Source organism: Chiloscyllium plagiosum, chromosome 11, assembly GCF_004010195.1.
Source record: "Chiloscyllium plagiosum isolate BGI_BamShark_2017 chromosome 11, ASM401019v2, whole genome shotgun sequence".
Classification (NCBI taxonomy): domain Eukaryota; kingdom Metazoa; phylum Chordata; class Chondrichthyes; order Orectolobiformes; family Hemiscylliidae; genus Chiloscyllium; species Chiloscyllium plagiosum.
Window position 1 is genome coordinate 72,730,999 of NC_057720.1, and position 22,445 is coordinate 72,753,443.

At 41.3% G+C, this 22,445-nt stretch overlaps 1 protein-coding gene across 2 annotated transcripts in view; it reads left to right on the forward strand.

The window, feature by feature from the left end:
* kcnt2 (potassium channel, subfamily T, member 2) overlaps positions 1 to 22,445 on the forward strand; it is a 689,705-nt gene that overhangs the window by 342,524 nt on the left and 324,736 nt on the right. For both annotated transcript variants that reach the window (XM_043699803.1, XM_043699804.1), the window contains exons 11-14: positions 899 to 1,079; positions 13,449 to 13,613; positions 14,969 to 15,105; positions 18,857 to 18,920. In XM_043699803.1, the coding sequence (XP_043555738.1) occupies positions 899 to 1,079; positions 13,449 to 13,613; positions 14,969 to 15,105; positions 18,857 to 18,920 (547 nt within the window). The remainder of the gene's footprint in view (positions 1 to 898; positions 1,080 to 13,448; positions 13,614 to 14,968; positions 15,106 to 18,856; positions 18,921 to 22,445) is intronic.

The window sequence follows — 22,445 nt, forward strand, 5'->3', positions numbered from 1 at the left end:
TCTAGATGGTAATAAAGGTCTGATGGATGTGTCAGGCCATAAGATTGTGTAATGTTCTTCAAATAGCAAGCGTGCCATGGGTGCCCAGTATTATGTTAGCTCTGTCTCCCAATTGATTCAATTGGTATATTGCATGAATTAAAAAGTTACTGTTAGAAATTTATTGTTGCCACTTTTTATTGCGCTTCAGAACAATAAATAAGAGAAGTATAAATTAGCACCAAATTGCCACAATAAGCCAAAACTAACATTTGTTTGAGAAGTAAACCTCAACTGGTTTGTAATCTTTCTTAGGCTTCCATTTCTCACCATCATAAACAGTCAAGGTAATGTTTAGTCAGGAACAAATTCGCAAAGATCTGTCATTGAATCACACTGACTAGACGTCGGATTGTGTCTGAATGTTTGGATGTTTTGTCTGGTGGAAGCAAGGAAAATGGAATCCTGATTTCGATATTGTCAAAAACATGTTCAAAAGATTACACTCAACAGTGAAAAAGAGTTGCTTTTATTTCTCTTTAGCTAACCATTTCCCTGTTAGTGTTATGAAATTCTGACTGATGATGGTTTTGGCCAGAATATGCTTTTTCGTGTCACTTTATTGCTACATAAAAAAAGTCACACAGTTGTTTTGGTTGAATCTGTTGAGAATCTATATAACTACAAAAAGAATTACACATCAATCCAATAACTTTTAAGAAACAAAGCCATGTACTCCCCAAAAGAAGTAGCAAAAAAAAAGCTCGAATCATGATGCACTTTTAAACACAAGAGAGATTATTGAACAACCAAGGGATACAGAATGAAAATATCCTCGTTTGAAAGTGTGTGTTAGATTGTACTGCTAGAGATTGGTTGGCAGTATTTTTAACCCTTATAATTTTCCCTCAATTTTCAGCATCTGTGGAATACAACATTTGGAAAGAGCAGGGAATAACTTGACCCTGTTTGATTCACTTTATTTCTGCATTGTCACCTTCTCTACGGTGGGGTTTGGGGATGTTACACCCCAGATCTGGCCCTCCAAGCTGTTGGTAGTCATCATGATCTGCGTCGCCCTTGTGGTGTTGCCTATTCAGGTAAGCAGAACACTGTATAAAATATGGTTTAAAATATTATCAATAACCTTCAATATTAAAATGATAAAAGTAGGTACTTTTAATAATTGTTATTCCGACACGTTTATTTCTGATGTGCTGAACTTTTCAGGTGTTTGATTTATTTCAAGTAATTGCAAAATTCCAATGATTTATTGATCTTTCACTGTACCATTAGCTGGAAAGTATGTTCTCATTTTCAAAGCAAAAACCTTAATCGTGTCATATGAGAAGCAACAAAAATGAGGCCAGAAGAGGTGATTAACATCTAATATAGGCTGTCATGTTCCCAGGAAGTAAAATCATCCTCCACATTGTAATTTTTTTTTAAGATTCATTCGTGGGATAGTGGCATCACTAGCTGGCCAGCATTTATTGCCCATCCCTAGTTGCCCTTGAGAAGATGGTGGTGAGCTGCTTTCTTGAACCGCTGCCGTCCATGTGCTGTAGGTTGACCCGCAATGCCCTTAGGGAGGAAATTCCAGGATTTTGACCCAGCGACAGTGAAGGAACAGTGATATACTTCTAAGTCAGGATTGTGAGTTGCCTGGAGGGGAACTGACAGGTGGTGGTGTTCCCATGTATTTGCTGCCCTTGTCCTTCTAGATGGAAGTGGTCTTGGGTTTGGAATGTGCAATAATGACGATATTTCATGAATTTCTGCAGTGTAGGATTTCTTGTAGATAGTACACACTGCTGCTACTGAGCAGTGATGGAGGGAGTGAATGTGGTACCAATCAAGTTGGTAACTTTGTCCTGGATGGTGTCATGCATCTTCAATTTTGTTGGAGCTTCACCCATCCAGGCAAGTGGGGAGTATTCCATCATATTCATGAATTGTGTCTTGTAGGTGATGGACAGGCTTTAGACAGTCAGGAGGTGAGTTACTCGCTGCACTATTCCTAGCCTCTGACCTGCCACTGTGCTTATGTGGCAAGTCCAATTGAGTTTCTGGTCAATGGTAACCCCAGGATGTTGATTGTGGGTGATTCAGTGATGGTAACATCATTGAATATCGAGGGGCAGTGGTTAGATTATCTCTTAATGATGATGATCATAGCCTGGCATTTATGTGGTGTGAATGTTATTTGCCACTTGTCAGCCCAAGTCTGGATATTGTCCCGATTTTGTTGCATTTGGGCATGGAAGTATTTCTGCATCTGAGGAGTCACAAATGGTGCTAAACATTGTGCAATCATCAGCGAACATCCCCATTTCTGACCTTAGAATAGTGGGGAGTGATGCCACACTTGGTCGACTGCAGCCTTGATGTTAAAGATGGTCACTCACCTCACCTCTGTATTTCAGTTCTTTTTCCTTGTTTGAACCAAGGCTGTAATGAGATCAGGAGCTGAGCGGCTCTGGTGAAACCCAAACTGGGTGTCACTGAGCAGGTTATTACTGAGAAGATCTTGCTTGATAGCACTATTGATGACACCTTCCATCACTTTACTGATGATCGACAGTAGACTGATGGGACACTAATTGGCTGGGTTGGATTTGTCCTGATATTTGACTACAGGACATACCTGGGCAATTTTCCACATTGTCGGATAGATGCCAGTGTTGTAACTGTACTGCAACAGCTTGGTTAGGGCAACAACAAATTCTGGAGCATAAGCCTTCAATATTATTGCTGGAATGTTGCCAATAGCCTTTGCAGTATCCGGTTTCTCCAATCATTTCTTGATATCGCTTGGAGTGAGTCAAATTGGCTGAAGACTGGTATCTGTAATGCTGGGGACCACTGGACCAGGCCGAGATAGATCATCGCGCTTCTGGCTGAAGATTAAAGAATTTGTTGGGGGGATTCAAGATTATTCCACAGCTTTTCTACGACATTTCCAAAAGGATGACTCAAATAATTGAAAGTAAATTCAATCTCATATAACTTGCATTTTCCTCAAAATCTACTTACTGAGAAATTTACATAAAAGCAAAATACTGCTGATGCTGGAAATCTGAAGCGTGCAGGGAATGCTGGAGAAACTCTGTTTCTCTCTTCACAGATGCTACTGAGTTAGCATTTCACGTCCATTATGCCTGTTCTTCGGAACCTCAGAAATTTATGTATTTTGCTTACAAATTGCTAATTATTTTAACCATATCATGGTACATTTGTGTTGCTACATTTGAAAACCTCCTTAAGAAATGTAGCAAGAAAACCATTTATGTCTTGAACATAGTAACCACACAATATTTTTTCAGTTGATTCACAAAACTGGATTTCAGCTGCAGATGTGAAGCGCTTTTGTCAATCTTTTTCAAAGCTCTGTGTTCAGGAGTTCAACATGGTGAGACTAAATTGCTCAATTTGTCAAATTTACATTCTTTTTTATGTCAACTGCAGTGCTTACTTACATTTCCATGATGTAATTTCTCTTTTTGATAGACTGACTCATAGTTTCCGGCTTTGATCATTGTTCCCATCTCTAGGCCTAGATTTCATAGGAAACAACTCTAAACATAGATGTGTAGCAAGACAATTAATGAAGGCAGTTCATCTATAACACAGTGCAGGAGAAGATGCCATTTGTAACCAGCCTCCACCCAAGGAGGACGGTTTATTTTTTTGGCAAGTTATTAACATTTCGATTGCCTCCGTCTACTTCAGTTTTCATTTTGTGAGGTAAATTGGACAGAAAAAGAACGAAGATGTGTAAGTCTTGAGGAGCTGCATGGCCTTCACCACCGAGACAGATCTGGGCAGCAGATGCACAGGAACACCACCACCGCCAGTTCCCCTCCAAGTCACACATTGTGCAGAATTAAATGGCAAGTATGAAGGCAGGAGAGGTTGTGAGCTCACTGCCACCTTTCCTCCACCTGATTAAATCTGAGGCAGGAAGGCCCATGGATAGATTTCCTGTCCCGCTACTCAAAGATTTGACTGGGAGCAGATCCCCTGCTGTCAGTTCAGGCCCACTATCCTTTAACACTCTACTTGCCTCGAGGTGGGCTGTCCATCTCCAACTTGAACAGAGTCCTGATTTGGAGAGCTGCCAATCAACCTGATTGAGTCTTGTTGGAGAGGTCAGTAAGTTGGGAGGGTGGGGGATGATGTGGACCTTGCAGGACAGAGCATCCGATGTGGAAAGGGGCCCTTTAAGTGAGGTGGAGGCCCTCCCAACTTCCAAGAAATGAGCAGAGTGACCTAGAGTGGGCATCCCATGGCCTCTGAACTGCTCCCACCAGATTCACGCTTTGAGTCCGGGTATGAAGCAGTCTTTCAGTGGCTTCCCGTCATAAAACATGTGGCTAGGTTGGAACCTCAGTGAAGATTATTTCCTGTTTGAAAACCCATTGGTAGGCATCTGTGAAGTGCTGCCCATCAAAACAAGCATGACGTTTAAAACTTCTGAGGGAAGGGCCAATAATTTTGTGCAGTTCTTAAAATTACAGCCTTTCCTTTGTGGAAGACATTTGAAACAGTTTTATTCTACCTAACTGGCTCAGTAACTGTGTTCTGGGTTGTGATAGTGCAATGGTTGGGCTCCTGAACATTATAAATTGGAGGCCTGCAGGAATAATTCAATCCCTCTTGAGAAATTAAAGTAAGAAAAGGCAATGTCTTTAAATTGAAGGTGAAGCTGTCAGATTGTCATCAAAACTCAACTGATCCAATGGTCTCGCAGTCCTTACTCAGTTGGGCCTGTATGCACCTTCAGTTCCATTTTCATGTGAACTGCCTGTGGAAGTGGCCAAGTCACTGGGCTGCCTTACAACAGCTAGTGGAAGAAGACGTTCCATCACTGCTGTCTCTAGGTAACTAGGGATGAGCAATAAATGTTTACACTGTCAGAGATGCCCACATCCAAAGAACTATATTTTCTTCAAACGTAGCACTTTTATCCATGTCAGATTTGTTTAACTGGTTTTAAATTTGGCATTTAAAATGAAACTCAAAAGCGTCATGTTGTCTTTCAGGTTCCTAGTATCACCGCAGACATTTTTCAAATCAATTGGTTTGATTACTGTTTTTATGTTCAGGCTCTCTAGCCTCAGCTGTTGCCTGCATTGAGTCATGAATTCAACAAGGTTAAGAGAGACCCCATACTGTTTTCGCTTATTAATTACACAATTTTCTACCTAGATATGCCTCATTTTCCCAAAAGAGAAGAATGCTGAAATAATCGGCAATAGTGACCCCACTGTGTATAATTTAGGGAAAAAAAGTGAACTTGTCTCGTTGAACCAGCATAGTTTGTCTTCTGATGCATTCCCTCATGTTGTGCTCCCATTATTCCTGACCAGCTAAGAGTGAAAATTGTGTGTTTTGTCTTGCCTACCAGCTGATTCTCATCCTTACTGTCAAAATATGCTTTCACTGATGGGATTTGTCTTAGCAAGGGGGGAAGCCGAAAACTTACAAATTCAGTTTTGCCAGCTTCTAGCCCACTTCTTGCACCTGCCAAATAGTTTTGTGTTTGTAGCACACTCTTTCTTGTTGAGGTTGGGAGGGTAGGGGGAGCTTTTGCCCAAGAAAATGTGAACGTGATAATGAGGCAGCATACCTCATTGTCATTTGTTTATTTTTTAAGATTAACTGCGGATTCAGAAGTGTCAGAACATTCCAGAACTCCATTGAGATGAAGATTTGTTGGACCTTGGCAATGTCTTCACACTTACCACCTGAGGAATCTTACACTCTCTTCTCTGCAACCCCCATTCCTCATATTAATGATCTCTCCCTGTTCAGGCATCTAGTGAACCAACCCAGCCCTCCCAACTCCAGGGAACGCTGATTCCTCTTTCCTTGCCAAACTTCTGATACCCATCTCAAGCCCTGATAGCGTTGACACCACCACTCCCCCATCTCCCACTTTCTGACCCCACTTCTCCAGATAAGCAGCCCATCCAATCACGGTGATGTCTTCCTCCAACTCCATTTGATCAACTTGCTCAATTCAATTGCACTCTCTTTTCTCCCCTCCCAACAAATCCCTATTTGCTCTCCTCCCCTACCCCATCCGCGCAGGCCAGAGACGTGTGATGGAGCGAAAGCTCCACAACCGGTGGAGAATCCTGAATTTTGGCTTTTCCTGACTTTTTGCTGACTCACTCACTGCCAGTCAGATCAGTAAAAATACATCCCAGAGTGCTTAATTTCCTAGACAAAGTACCTTCTCATCAGCAGATGAGGAAGCTGCAATCAAATCGTTGTAGTTTTTCACACTCTTCTCATGTTCTATGTTCATTCAAATTGGCCATTAAAGGTCAGTGTGTTCTTGCCTTTTGGGAGCCAATCCCTTCAGTAGCGCTGTCTATTTTCATTTTGCTGCCACTTACCTTTTCTCAAGCCCAGTACAAAGGAAAGATCACAATTGGGAAACCCTTGCTAGCTACGAAATGAAATATGAGACACAGGCAAAGTAGATAGCAATAAACCTTTTATCTTGCAAGTACATTAGTCATATGTGAAATTCTTCTCTGAGTTGTTCTGAGAGATGGACACACAGCACACTGACCAATCGTGTATTTAACTATAAATGAAATGTTTGTGATGGAGATCCATTGTTGGAGGGTTGCTCAGAGGCCCAGGGCTGCTGGCTGTTTCCTTTGTGATCTTTCAGTAAAGGGCCACACATGGCTCCCCAGTCTGCGCCCGGACACTACAGATTGATGCTATTACGTTACATTGTACTACACAGCCGAACCAGCCAATACAATGACAAGACATTAAGATCTGACCGTGCAGTTCTAGGTGACAAATTTGTCTGTCATTAGCAAACATCAAGGGTGAAGATACAAGGCATTTCTTAGAGCATTTCTTACATTATCAGGTGCCAAGTGGCAGGGAGAGTAAGAAATGCTGCTATCGTAAACATTTCCAGAACCCCTGTTGTCTTGTTTTTGGAAGCATTGTCACGCATTCCTGGATTCGCCTGGCAGTGTTGTTACATTGTCACATGGTGTTTCACTTAGTCAGTGACCTGGGCACAAAAAAGACCGGGTGGTTGTCTCAGTTCATCTGGGTAATGGGGCACAGGCTGGGGAAAATGCAAAACGATGCTCACCAGAAAGACCAGGTGTCCAAATATTGGCACTTGGGAAAATCACTGTCGACCTCCCTGCAATCTAGAAAAAAGTGTTCACCACTACTCTGCTTTTTACCTCTTAGCTAATCATATAGCTACTAATTCCACGTTCTTATATTGCATTATGAGATACTTCACGGTTGTTCATCTGGATGTAGAATAACGATTTGCTGACCTCGATGCAACCAATCACTTGAATTTAATCCTGACTGGCTATGTTTCCTAGGCCTTTGGAGTTGAGGTCTGCTGGATTGAGGAGATCTCCACTTATCCGCCAGATCCAGCTGATTGTCTCAAATAGGCCACCATGATCAGACATTTCCCTCACTTCTCAAATTTCTCCTCCATTGTCCTAATCTGTCTTCTGCATTTCAGACTTTCCTCTACTCCAGTCTCCTCAACCCTGGTGTTACATCTTCCTTCTAGACTCTCATGCCTAACTGATGATGCCTCAAACCTGGCTCCTGTCCTCTTGATCTGCCTTACTTAGGCCTCTAATCATCCTCATCCTGGCCTCTGATCCTTCCCAGACCCAGGCCTGACCCAGGCCTTCAATCCCCCTTGACCTCGGCCTCTGATCTCCTCAACCTTAACCATTTTTGTTCCAGTCCATTCAGTCAAGAGGCCCCATCAAGGAAGCCACTGAACATTAGGTAAAGCAGACACACTGAAGCAGCAGGCAAGGTTGCTAGAGACACTCGGAGAAAATTGGATTGTAAATTGGGAAGACTACCACAGTATCAGTACCATATTGGCTCTGGCTGTCCCCATGAGCAGGGTTGGCAACTTCCATGGAGAGTCGGGACTGCGCCAGGGTGTAGTGAGAGGGAAAGGAGAAAGAAAACCTTCCTAGGGCAGATAGGTTCTACGGGTGACACCTTAATGTAAATAGAATCTCTCATTTGTAGATATATATTTTCACTTTACCTCATTACATGTCTGATCAGCCATTATTTTAGCTGCGGCTACAAGAATGAAGCTCGAGAGGCTAGCCTTCCTTAGTGCCACACAATATGAGAACCTTGTCGTAAGGAGTGCTCTGCAACTATAAAGCATTGTCATATCTGAATGTGGGAGCAACAGATGTTGTAAAGCATTCCAATGGTTTGTTAACTATTACTGCACAGCAGGGATGTTAGAGAAAAAGCAAACTGAAGAGTTACATTTACGTTTGGGAATAAACAGGAGCTGCTTGCTTTCCAACACTGACAGACCGACAGGCAAAGAATAATGACTTCATCCAACTCTGTTCCATTGAAAGAGGGGTCCCAAATAAATTCTGCCTGTCCTTCTGTGCTCTTTCATGATGCAAGTGATATTTCCTCAATCTCTGCCCTCATCTTCCTCTTCAGAAGAATACTGCTGGTTCTCCAGTTGGCCCCTTTTGGTCTGTTCCTGTTGTCCAAAACACAGTGTGAGTGGATTATGCAATGCATTCTGTCTGTAATGTACTGCAAGAAACCACCCAAACCTGTCCAAGCATGGGAACCTCATCTTGAGGAGGTTTCATGTGGCCCAGGTAGAAAGAGACTGTGGGTTTCTGCCCTTTCTTTGTATTGTGAGCGGATCTTATTGCTGCAAACTCTGGTTTGAAGGCTTTTCTACATTAGCTGGTGTGCCTGAGCTAGTATGTGTTCCTCTTCACACTCTGTGGCTAGTTGTGCTGGAGCTACACAGGTGATCAGCTGTGCTGGATCTACTGGCAAGTGATTTCAATGAGCCTCTGTGGACATTATCAAAAATAAATCAGCTTCTTGTTAAGATTAACAGTGAGCAGCCACAGCAGATACAAAGGACAGTTCACCATAGTCCTCCATACATTGGGGCATGAAGGGTAACAGGATGTCCCAACATGGACCTTTAACATAGCAGACCTTAATCAGATGTGTCCTTCACAAGAGATGCTGTGTATACTAGGGAATTGAAAGTGTGGTAGGAATAAATATACCCTTCCCACTGCCCCCATCCCCTCCAAACCAACCCTTCGCTAAACTAAAGAAAGGCAGCACTGCATATAAGAATTGGTTGTAAAATACTTGCCATCAAATGTGTAAGAAGAGCAGCTTCAGCACCTTGTGCAGCCTGAGAGACCTTGGACTCTGTTTATGAAAGGATTACTTTTTAAACGTTGTCTGTGATTACTAGGATTATTTTTCAATGATCAATGTTTTGGTTAAGGGTTGCTAGGGCTCAGCATTTGTAATCGACATAGTGCAGTCACATTGCAGGATTCTGTGGTTAAAGCTCTCCTCAATATATGCATATACATCGGTAACGTACAAGTGGTTGATTAATTGCCCCTTGAAGAACCTCATATCACGCATAACTCCTCAGAGAAGAAAAAATGTATTCTGCCCACTCTGGGCGTGGTGGCAACGATTCTCATTTCCACCGCACATTCATGATTTGAATGAGGATGGAAGGCAATACAGCAAACGTCGCAGGCTCACCTCTTCGTGACATGCTCCCCGCCCTCAAACCTTTATGTTCCTTTCTGCCTTGCTCTCCCCAGCGACCCCAACAGGTTTCAACTCCCACAACCCCCCCCCATTCCCAGCCAACCCTCTTATTTAACTCCTCACCTCCCCACTTTACCCCCCGAGCCCCAGGCATGCCTAAGTCATGCTGGAAAAGCGCAGCAGGTCAGGCAGCATCCAAGGAGCAGGAGAATCGACGTTTCGGGCATGAACCTTTCTTCAGGAATGGGCTTCTTCAGGAATTCCTGAAGAAGGGCTCATGCCCGAAACGTCGATTCTCCTGCTCCTTGGATGTTGCCTGACCTGCTGCGCTTTTCCAGCAACACATTTTCAGCTCTGATCTCCAGCATCTGCAGTCCTCACTTTCTCCCCATGCCTAAGTCATGCCAAACATCACAACACAGTGTTGCCCCCTGTTGAAGCCAAGGTGTTAGTGACTATTGATGACCCCACCCCCACTTCCTGTGGTAGCCAGTGTCTTCCCTTACTTCATTCTCTCACACCCTTATATGTTGAGTTGGCTCCCTCTACATCCTAGCATATAACTCCCACTCTCCTTAATTCACTTGTACAAATTCCCCACCACAGAAGTGGCCCCTGATAACAAGCTTTGACCAGCCACGAACAAGCCCTTCAGGCTGACCCATGCCCCAACACTCTGGTGTGGAGGGACAGCCCTGACCGATGAATGATCAGACCCCAACCAGCTCTCTGAAAGATTTACCTCTAATATCAGACACGTTGTATTTGACGTACACAACAGACTGGGACCCACTTCCTGGACTGTAATGATATGGATCTTCTGACGCCATAGGCAACCTACTGATGGTGTCCCAGACTCTGGATGGAGACTGAACAATAACCTTGACTCTCCTGTTGCAGCACTTTCTGATTGACAATAGTTATGTCTTTTCTAGACTAAGGACAACTCCCCTTACACTTTGAAGTCAAAGCATATTCACTGTATCTGCCTTGTGAGCTGCCAGCATGTAGCATAGTGCCGACATTGATGTAGCACAGTGCTATACAGCAAACTGTGTACCCACTATGACGGATCACTGCTGACAACAATGACATGCTGCCTGGCTTTGTGTCTGCACTAAAAGGCAAGGCAAGGCAAAGTAAGTAAGTGCAAAGTGCATGAATGTTAGGAAAGCAAGATAATAAGCCAAAGATAGACCCTGTTCTGATGCACTTCGCTGTGCTCCAAGCAACTTGGCAACAGTGTCGTAATGTAAGTTCCTGATGAGCTCCCAAGTGCAATATTGAAGTGGAGAACTACATCATAAGTGAGTTGAAGCTGTGCCATGATGTGGTGAGGCTGGTGATTTACTGATTCCAATCTCTGTGTGTGGAGGATGTGGGCAGTTGCTCTTAATGTCATGCCCACTGAGATGGTGGGGAACGTTGGCCAAGGTGGATGCCCACAAAATATACCGCTGAGCTTCAACACCCTGACTTTCCTGTCAGAAGTTGGTGCCATCTCGTTTCTCCCTGCTGCTTGGGAAAAATTGCAATTTGCATGGACATGAGGCAAGATTAGAGAATAGTCCACTCACTGTTCTTTAGTGAGAATCTCATCTAACCTTTGAAACCTTATGTGGAAACTTGCACTTCTTTCTTCTCATCGAGATTTTTACAATTCTTAACATTGCCCAAGTTGTCCAGGGACTGGGAAAGTGTCTCCTTTGACACAGAGTCCTGAATAGGCATTATTTTGGGAATGGAGTTTTGGTACCGCTGTATCCCCTGCCACTGGGACAGGAGGTCAGCACCCACTTACCCTGCTCACATGGCCATCATCATTGTTTGCTCCATGAAAATTTCCACCCTTATGTGGCAGCCCACTTGCTACCACCCTGACCATGCCAATCCTGACCCTTCACTGCTTCCAGCTTAGTGAGGCAATGGCCTAGTGTTATTATTGTTGGACTATTAATCCAGAGACTCAGGTAATGTTCTGAGGACCCAGGTTCAAATCCCACCAGGGCAGATGATAGAATTTAAATTCAATAAAATTTTGGAATGAAGTGTCTGATGATGACCATAAAACCATTGATTGTCAGGAAAACCCCATCTTGTTCACTAATATCATCTGGGGAAGGAAATCTGTCATCTTTACCTGATCTGACCTACATGTGACTCCAGACCCACAGCAAAATAGTTGACTCTTAACTCCCTCGGGGCAACTAAGGATGGACAATAAATCTGGTCCAACCAGTGATGCCCACATCCTGTGAATGAGTAAAAAAACTCACTCACTGCCCTGCTCCCTTACTCACAGGCAGCAGTAATCAGGAGCAGGTTGGTAAGGGAGGGAGTGAGCGGCACAGACAAGTGCTGGCAGTGAAGTTGTGACTAGTTAAGAATCCCCCAGGATTCAATTGATTTGAAATATCTGGGGGGATAAAAAAGTCATTTTTCATCTGCTTGTTATGTTGCATCGCTCATTATTGTGGATGGTCCTGTTCTATGATGCAGAGAGCTATCTACATCATTACTAACACGTCGCAGACACTGTGGCTGCATGTGTGGTGAGTGCACCCCCTGCAGTTGGATGGCAGCAAGTGCAACTAGCTTGATGGGCCCAGCTGATTTTATGCAATAAGCTTACATCACATCCTTGGCAGAATTTCCTCCGTTCTTAGCAGCCTGAAAGTTGGCTGTTTACAAGGATGACTGGTATGGTTGATGGAAAATGGATAGTGGTTGTCAATTTATTTTAATATATCCAATTTATGCCTTTTCAAAGTTTATCTCAGTATCAAAAATATCTGTTGAATGTTAGTAACTGATACAATCAGGATGGAGATATAAAGTCAATAGTCTGTGATAGGGGATGGAGTAACTCAGCCCTCCAAAGTTTTTGGTGGTTGTCTGTCAAAATGCAAGTAGTGTATCAAGAGTGAAGATCTGCATTGCACTCCAGTGCATTATATCCCCATAGGATAGTTTACAATATTAGCAGATAGAGAAAAACAATTTGTTCTTGTGTTTTTATTATTATAGCCATCAAGTCCCATGGCTGTCATCATTGTTTGCTCCATGAACATTTCCACCCTCAACTGGCAGCGCAGTTGCTATCTCCCTGGCCATGCCAATCCTGACCAATCACTGCTTCCGCCCTAGCAAGGCAATGGCTGTGATATTTACTGCTTGCAGGTATCCTGGCACTAGATAGTGCAACACTGCTTTTCATGTCACCTGACCTGGAATCCATGATGTCGTCTGGGAAGTTATTAGCAGGTCGATGCAATCTATCTCTGGTATCATTTCATTGCTGCTATTATTTCTCAAAATGAGCATAAGTAAAAAGAAACACACCCGGAAACTTGTTGGGCCACAACTGTGGGTTTATCAAAGAAAAGGGTAGTGTCAGTGAACTTGGAACACAGCTTTCTAAACAATAAACTTGGGGAGATGGTGACGTAGTGGTCAAATCTACAGCACCACATTCTCAACTCTGATCTTCAGCATCTGCAGTCCTCACTTTCTCCCATAAATAATGTGCCAACTATTTTTTTTCCCATTGGTTAGACATACTTTACTCCCAGTAACTGGATCCACCTGATAAGAAAATCTATCCCTCTGCTTTGAATGTACTGAATAAACAACCTCACAAGAATTCATTTTCCCCTCCATATTATCTGTATGGATACTGCAAATTTTGGATTTGAAATGCATAACAACAAGTAACATTGTGTCGATCTGGATTTGTTGCAGCAATGAAAAATAAAACAAATCTATTCATATTGATTTTCTGTCTGTTAGTCATGAACAATATCTTGGCATTTTGCTTGTGAAAATTGATAAGTAGTTTTGTTTTTATCCTACAGTTTGAACAGCTGGCCTATCTGTGGATGGAGAGGCAGAAGTCAGGAGGAAACTATAGTCGTCATAGAGCTCAGACAGAAAAACATGTTGTACTATGTGTCACCTCTTTGAAGATTGACCTGCTAATGGATTTTTTGAATGAATTCTACGCTCATCCCAGACTACAGGTTATAAAGAATGTGTTCTAATCACCTTGTTGTCCACAAAAAGAAGCATTTAAAATACAGACAACCTGCTTTGCCATGTTGACATACCCTTACAAGTAAACTTGTCAGTACAATTTTATGTTTTACTTCTCAAAATCAATAAATTCACTTTTTGAAATAATCAAAAATGCATTTAAATTTGATTCATTCAACTAAGGAGAGACTACTATTGTAGATCTTGAGCATTCAAATTTGCTTAATCTAATTAAGCCACTGATATTTCTGTAAGAGGTATTTCTATGAGAAAATTATGAGCATTTTACTAATATTTTTGCTTAACCAGTAAATAAATTGACATATGTGTGCTTTTGGATTTTAGTAATTTTTCACCTTGTACAGGATTAAAGATCACGTGAAGGAATATGTGATAATTTTTACATTGCTGCACTTCTGTGCAAGAAAGCACTACCTTGGCTATTTATGTAACTTCTGCAGCATCTAATTAGTTGATGTAAACTTGTGCAGTTTTTTAAAAAATCATTGTGTCATTTACAGTGATCAATTAATGGGTAGGTGGATACAGTTAATTTTATCCATGCTGCATCTTCTAAGTAATTGTGTGGTGAATGAATTTGGGAGGTAAGTCACAACATAACCAGATCTGAATCTTTCCATCAGTAGCGACCAGTTTGTGCAATAACATTCAATTTTTATTATCAAAAATACTGCAGATCAGTGCAGCTGTGTTTGCAGACATCAAGAATCAGTATAGATGAGTGCGGTAAACAACAATAGCAGCATACACAATATAACATACACAATATAACATTATCAATTATTATTGTTGACTTGCCCCGGTATGCATTGTAAACAAATATTAAAAATTGTTAACAATAATAATATCTCTGCATTAAATTATACAAGACAAGAAATTATACAAGACAACCTGTGTCTGCGTGTGTTTCCTCCGGGTGCTCCAGTTTCCTCCCACAATCCAAAGATGTGCAGGTCAGGTGGATTGGCCATGCTAAATTGTCCATAGTGTTAGGTGCATTAGTCAGAGGTAGATGCGTCTGGGTGGGTTGCTGTTCGGAGGGTTGGTGTGGACTTGTTGGGCCGAAGGGCCTGTTTCCACACTGTAGGGAATCTAATCTAATCTAAATTGAATTAAGTAAAAATAATTAACCAATAAATATGGGTGCACATTAACAAGTGAATCAGTACTAACTGAGAATTAAATGGGTATATTTTGCTTCAATTTGATAATGTCAGTTAAAACTTTGAAGAATATAGATACTTATTTTTGTTTCACTAAGTATTAAAGAATACATGCTTCATGTTCTGCTAATTGTATTTACATTTCATTTTTCTAACAGGATTACTATGTAGTGATCCTTTGTCCTACTGAAATGGATTTACAGGTTCGAAGAGTGTTGCAAATTCCAATGTGGGCACAAAGGGTAATTTACCTCCAGGGGTCAGCGTTGAAGGACCAAGATCTTCTGAGAGCCAAGTAGGTCTACACTGATTTTTCCATTGTGCAAATGAAATTGAAAATAGCATAGTAATGCTTTTAGGAAGCAGATGATTGTTTTTCGTCTAGTCTGTTCCATGTAAATGGTGCATTCTGAATTGCCTTGAATCACACTTATTGGTCACAATCTCTCTAGTCCCTTCTTGAAGCCCATTAATGCTTCTTGTCCCGTTATCCAAGTTGACAATCTGCTCCACACACTTTAACTAATGTGTCCATAAAAAAAATCATCTTCTATTTTCCATTTTAATTTGTTGCACTTAACTGTAAATATAACAATAGAGATATAAAATTTGTTTACAGACTGAAAAACTTGTCTGGATTCAAATTATCTAAAACTGTTGCATGTGAAAAAAACCTACAGCATATGCTCTCGATCTTTCTTTGGGAGAAATTCTGCTCCTTTAATTGGATGAGCTCTGTGAAATCTGAGGCAGTGATGGGTGGTGAGACAGAACTGGATGTTGTGCACTTGGAATTCAAAGTACTTTTGGGTTATGTATCTGAGGGGCTAAGTGCGCATGAGGATTAGAAATATCTAGGTCTATCATCTGTTCAAAGATATCTAATAAATTAATCAAACTTGGCATCCTACTCTTTAAACTGCACTGACTCCATATTATTTTATTGCTTATTTTATGCCCTGATACTACTACTGGCACATTATTGGAAATTAATTTTGTTTTAATTGAGAACCATAATTTGGGAATGATGATGGTATGGAGCTTGTTCCATTCCCGAAATGTTTGCACTGCCACCTCCGATTGGATCTAGGACTATACCCATGACAGGTGCCATTCCTCCCTGAAGCCTGTTTGGAAAAATTACAAATGTGAAAGATTGGTTTGACAGTGACTAAACCTACAACCTATATTCTCAATCCATAAAGGCTGACTTGGAAGGAATGAGCAGCAGTTTACCTGCTGCAGCTGATAATGACTGAATGCTTTTACTTTGGAGTGTGCTGCATGGAGAAGCTTTAAATTGCAATTACTGAACTCTGTGTAATACTGAGAGAAAACTGAGCACAAACTACCTTGAGGGACAGAGTGTTAGAATTATTTTTTCCACTTACCCTGGAGTTTGAGAGATAAGGACATGTGATCCTCAGTTTGATTTCCCTATTTTGCTGGCAAAGTACGAACAGTGAAGTATGAAAGAACAATGAAAAGGAGGATCTGCACTGTAGCATTCAGTTCCAAAGAATTTACAGGCCATGCATATTTTATGAAAATCGCAGTGAGACTGTCTTTAATATATTTTACCAAAGAGGTCACAAGGAGCTTTGCTAACTTTTGCATGACAATATGGAACCCAGGTAGTTCCACCTGTAGATCTGAAAAGACCGTTCCATTTAATGATATTCTAGTTATCAATAATTTTCTGGTCCTCCTCCACACTGTGCTTCACTTGGTTATCAAAACATGTTTCTTTTTTCTATTCCAGAGCTTCTGTCACATGCAATCTGTAGGCCAGTGTCTTGAGAGGTAGATCTTTAGGTGCCTCAGGTCCTCCTGGTAACTTGGTTCTAAGGATTGCCCATACCCCTGGTCAATCTCATCTCATTTTATGGCGATATGCTGGCCTCGTGGTATCATCCTGGAGTGTTGACTCAGATAATATGTGGGGACCCAGGTTCGAATCCTGTCACGACAGATGGTGGAATTTAAATTCATTTTTTTTAAAAAATCTAGAATTAGGAATCTATTGATGACCGTTAATCCATTGTCGATTGTCAGAAAAACCCATCTGGTTCACTAATGTCCTTTAGGGAAGGAAACTGCTATCCTTACCTGGTCTAGCCTACATGCAACTAGAGACCCACAGAAATGTGGTTGGCTCTTAACTGCTATCTGGGCAATAAATGCTACCTGGTCAACGATGCCCTCATCCTGGGAATGAATACGGCATCTCATAAATGAGGATTAGATTGTGCACGGATAGGCGAGGTCAGTGGCTGATTACGAGCTGCTGTGCTGAAAAACGGCAGTTTTCCTTAGATACTCCAGCAAACATCCACTGTATGGGCCCTTGAACTCTCAAACTGCTGCTTAATGGAAAAGCTGATTCAATAGATGCTATTGCAATCAAAAAGCTGTGAGTAACAGTAGCGTTCATCACAGCCTTGAGTCTGAAAGTCAATACATGGGATTCTGACTGAGCTTTTCTATTCAGTCTATCTTAGACAGCATCATAATCTTATGATCTTAATCACAGTTTGCTGAATGAAAAGCAATTAACCTATAGAATTTTTGCCTTTTTTAAACTAACTGGAATTTGCATACATGAATAATTGTGCTCCATTTTCTTGGCTGCATTCAACAACCTAGTGACTTGTTTAAATAATCTATTGGTACAAGCTGTGAGCCATTTTTTTTTCAAAACTGGTGTTCCCTATACTTTAGATAGAATATTTTGTATAATTTATGATATGTTTTTTCAGATGATTCTCCAACAACAGTGTGAAATGGGAAAGTAAATTTTGCAATGAATTTGACAAGCCAGGATCTATTATAGCTGTGATTCTGTGGAAAGATGCTTGATTCAAAGTTGTGAAATATAGCATATATTACCTGATAGGATGGTGGGCACAGATTCAGCAGTAGCTTTCAACAGGAGTTGGACAAATATTTGAGGGATGAATAACATTAATGTATACATGCATAGGAACAGGTCTTCATGGATTGAACTCCTTTCATTATGTATTATTTCAGGTATGAATGAGTGAATGGGAGAGAGAAAGAAAAGATTGGGGGATGTTCTTATTATGGGGAGATTAAAAGGAGACTCGTTTACACCTGAAAATGAAGCTGGAAACTTAGGGAACGTTGATAGAGAAGGAGACTGCAGTAAGAATCCTTCTGGGAAGAGAGCATGAGAAAGACAGGAAGTGAGCAGAGAATGACACCATTTTTGTCATTAACTGTAAATGTGGTATCTTGTTGAGAAGGGTTTGAAGATACAGGGTGAAATACTCTGCCTTGACGCTACAGCAAGGCTACTGTTCAGGATGAGAAACCAGACTGGAGAAAGAATGTGCCGAGAGATTTTCTTAACTAGAAGAGCTCAAGGAGAGGGCTTTGCCAAGGAAGGGAGTTGTTGTTGTGGTTAGTACAATGCAATAAAACTATAGATCCAAAATTCAGCACAAGCAAAACCACTGGAGATCCAGTAGTGTTATATAAGCTCCTTGAGTATGTAGTTTTATGTCTGTTATTTTTCTGATTGCAAGCTAACTACACTCTTACTGTTTGATAATCATTTATCCTTTATCAATAATTGACGTCAGTTATGGAATGTGAAAAATGTATGAAAATGGAATAGAACTTCCTTCAAAAATACCAGATTTTAAACTAAGAAAAATAGCTAATTCATTGTTGTGATCTCCAGTGTGTTCACATTTCAAAGTACAAAAATAGTTATAAAGTGCAGAGCTTTGTTTAGAATTGATAACAATTGAAACTAATGGAATTAGATTTTTTGCCATGAATTTCTTCATTACATTCAGCTTTAATACACATTTGATAAAACTGTTGTTAATGCAACATCTGGACCAACATTTATATTGGTGTTTGTAGTTTGCAAGTCTCCATGCATTTTTGTCATCATTTTGCAAACACACCAGTGAATACAGTAATGATTCTGAAATATTTCTCTTTCTTTCAATCTGCAATCCATTTCCTTAAATGCTGCCTTCCTCTACAACTGGATCTTTTGGTGACTGATTCAGAATGGATGATGCTGAAGCCTGTTTTATCCTTAGCAGTCGATATGAAGTTGACAGGACAGCTGCTGTAAGTTATCTTACCTAGGACTGAAATTTATCATGCATTTTCCAAAAAGAAAGCTGGAATGGATAGATGAGAAGAGCCTAATTTCATCCAGAATATAGTCTTTCAGATGGATCAAACATGATCAGCTAGATCTTCATAGCAGCTGTTTCTAGATTACTCCTCTACTCATTGTAAGTTGGGGAGGTTTTTGACAAGGTCAGACTTGGCAAATTGGCCAGAAAATCAAACTCATGTGATCTAATGAAAAGTGACGATTTCAGTCCAAATTGACTCCATGGGAGGAAGCAAAGGAAAATGGTTGATGTGTGTTTTTTTATGTCAAATGCTGAGATTCAACAGAAATTGGTCAAATGTTTGTTCATGCGGAAGAAAGCTGTAGACTGCAAAAATATTTCAGTGGACAACTGTTAAGGTGAGCAGTGAAGTGGCTGATTTAATTCTACCCAGAGAAATATGAGATATTGCATGCTGGGGTGTGCAAACAAGATAAGAGAATATTCAATAAATGAATGTAGCAGAATGGAGGAACCCCAGAAAGAAACAGACTGGTCGATATGATGGTTATCAAGGCAGACAGGATATCCTAGTTCATTAGCTGAAGAATAGATAAATGAATAAATGGGAAATTATGCAAAAACTGTACAAAACACCAGTTAGACAATAGCTAGAGTATTATGTCCAATTCTGGTGACTTCATTACAGAAAAGATGTAATTGCAATACAGAATACTTTTATTAGGATATTCCCAGGACTCGAAAAATTTAGTACTGAGGACTGATTGCTGTTTTCTTTGGAAAAGAGGAGGCCAAGTAAAGATTTTGTTTCAATTCATAAAATTATGAGGAGCTTAGATAGAGTAGATAGGCAGGATCTATATCCTCGAGCCTCAGGATCAATAATCAGAGGTACACAAATTTAAACAATTTGATAAGTCATATTTGGGGATATTTCTTTTCACCAGATTGTAGCGAGGACCTGAGCTTCCTGTCTAGAAGAGTTGAAAAGGCAGAAATCCAAATGCTTTAAAGAGGGACTTGCAATTGGACTTGCCCAAACCTACAGAGCTCTAGTCCAGAAGGTGAGGTTAGGGCGGGTTTCTATTTTCATTGGAACGAAAATGGGCAGATGGATCTCACCCTGTGCACTTTTGGGACTGGACTTTTCACTCTTCTCCTAGCAGGTTGGAAGGGAGGGTGGAGCAAAGACAATTCAAGGAATACTGTGTCATCTCTACCCTGTCCCCTCTGCAATTCTAAGCCAGAATCAGATGCCCTGTCTATCCTTGTGCTAATTAAGTTAATCAATTACCCTCCTTTACAACCTGATAGCACCATGGTGGGGATTATCCCCATAGTAGGGTGTGTCATTACTTCTGCCTTTAGCCTTCTCAGGATCTCAAATCGAGCCCCCTTCTACGTAGCCAAGTTCATCTTTCTTGGTATTGCCTGTAGATCTAGAAGTGGTCAATATTCCCACAGGCGCTGCTGGGAGATAGAACTGGCAGCTATCCGACTGATCGGCAAATCTCAGCAGAATTGTACCTTACCTGGAGAGGGCATGTCATAGAATCCCTATAGCGGGCCATTCAGCCCATCAAGTCCACACTGACCCGCCGAAGAGCATCCCTCCACCCTATAAACCTACCTTTCCACCACTAATTCACCTAATCTGCACATCCCTGAACACTATGGTCAATTTAGTATGACCATCTTTGCTCATCTATGGACTGTGGGAGGAAACTGGAGCACCCAGAGGAAATCCGTGTGGACACAAGGAGAAGGTGCAAACTCCACGCCAACAGTCACCAGCAGGTGGAATCGAACCTGGGTCTCTGGTGCTGTGAGGCAGCAGTGCTGACTACTGAGCCACCTTGATGCCCTCCTTTCCACTTCTGTGCCACCTCATCTTCAACCATTTAATAATGCTGATGGTGTTAATTTTATGTGAGGCAGTCACTGGGACAGGAATAGACTTCCTTCTCTACTTGACCCTCCAAATTTTATTTTTTAACCAAGGCCAGGAAGAGTATTGCAGCACCAATGGTTCTAATTAGTTTGGAATGCAGAACAAACAGTCATTATTTACTTAAAGCTGACTGGTTTAGAAACCACTGCTGTTAAAGTCATTTTCCATTTTTCTGGTATGTGAGCATCATAGGTTAAATTTAAAGTTTTTCAGTGTTTTTCTCCAGCTGATACCCACTTGTTTATATGTATCAAGTTCTAATACCCCAGCCTACACCATTTGTTGACAGGGAAAGCAGGTGATATCCTGGGAATCCAGCTTTAATATCCTTTAGTTATCTACAGGATCTCCTTGGGATCCATGGTGGAAGACCCGCCTTCCAATGTTCCAGTCCTTCTTTGTGAAAATGCTTCTCCTAACTTTTTTATTCAGCTCCTTTAGTGGCCCAGCTAAACTAGGATCTTGAAGTATTTGGAATTGAGCAGAAATTTAACTTCACCTGGTGGTAAGCACAGTATTGATCTGTACTGACGATTGTTTGTACCTGAACACAACAGATTTGGGAAACATGGCTTCCAAAGTTCTTCATTTCTTAATTGTTAGTGCGGCCCTTTTTATGTAATGCATGGCTCTTCTGCCATTGTTTTCCAGCAGAGGAAACGATTAATGCACGACTGTAACCAAGAGATAATAATTTGTTAATCCTTTTCAGACGGTAAGCAAAAGTTTAGGATGGAAATTTTTCCTTTGGGCTGGCTTCTGGGCAAAGATATTTCCAGGGCCAGAAATCCCAGTCTGCAACTGGGGGAAAAGGCGCTACCGTATTGATAAATACTTAGGTGCTGGCATAAAGTTTTTGCATTTCAATAAAGTTACAGTTAAGCCAATTCTTTTATTTTTATTTTGACTGTATTTTAATCTAGTCTAAAAACAAAGTGTATTTTGCTTAACATCGAGTAATTTGACCAATAGAATTGCATCTGGAATGTAACACCTTATACTTACCATTGAAATAACAAAAAGTTAGGGGTCTAGACTATCTTCTTAATGTATTTTGAGGGGGGTGGTCTGGTCCATAACAATGAATAGGAAGGGTTTAGAGGGATATGGGCCAAATGCAGGCAAGTGGGACTAGCTTAGTTTGAGAAACTTGGTCAGGATGGCCGAATTGGGCCGAAGGGTCGGTTTCCATACTGTATAACTCTATGACTCAACGTAAATATCAATGTTAATTGTTGTTTCAGGATCCCTTTCAGAACATAAGGGGCAGCACGGTGGCTCAGTGGTTAACGCTGCTGCCTCATAGCACCAGGGTCCCAGCTTTGATTCCAGCCTTGGGCGACTGTCTGTGTGGAGTTTGCACATTCTCCCCGTGTCTGCGTGGGTTTTCTCCGGGTGCTCCGGTTTCCTCCCACTGTTCAAAGATGTGCAGGTCAAGTGAATTGGCCATGTTAAATTGTCCCATAGTGTTAAGTGCATAGTCAGAGGGAAATGGGCCTGGGTGGGGTACTCTTCGGAGGGTCGGTGTGGATTTGTTGGGCCGAAGGGCCCATTTCCGCA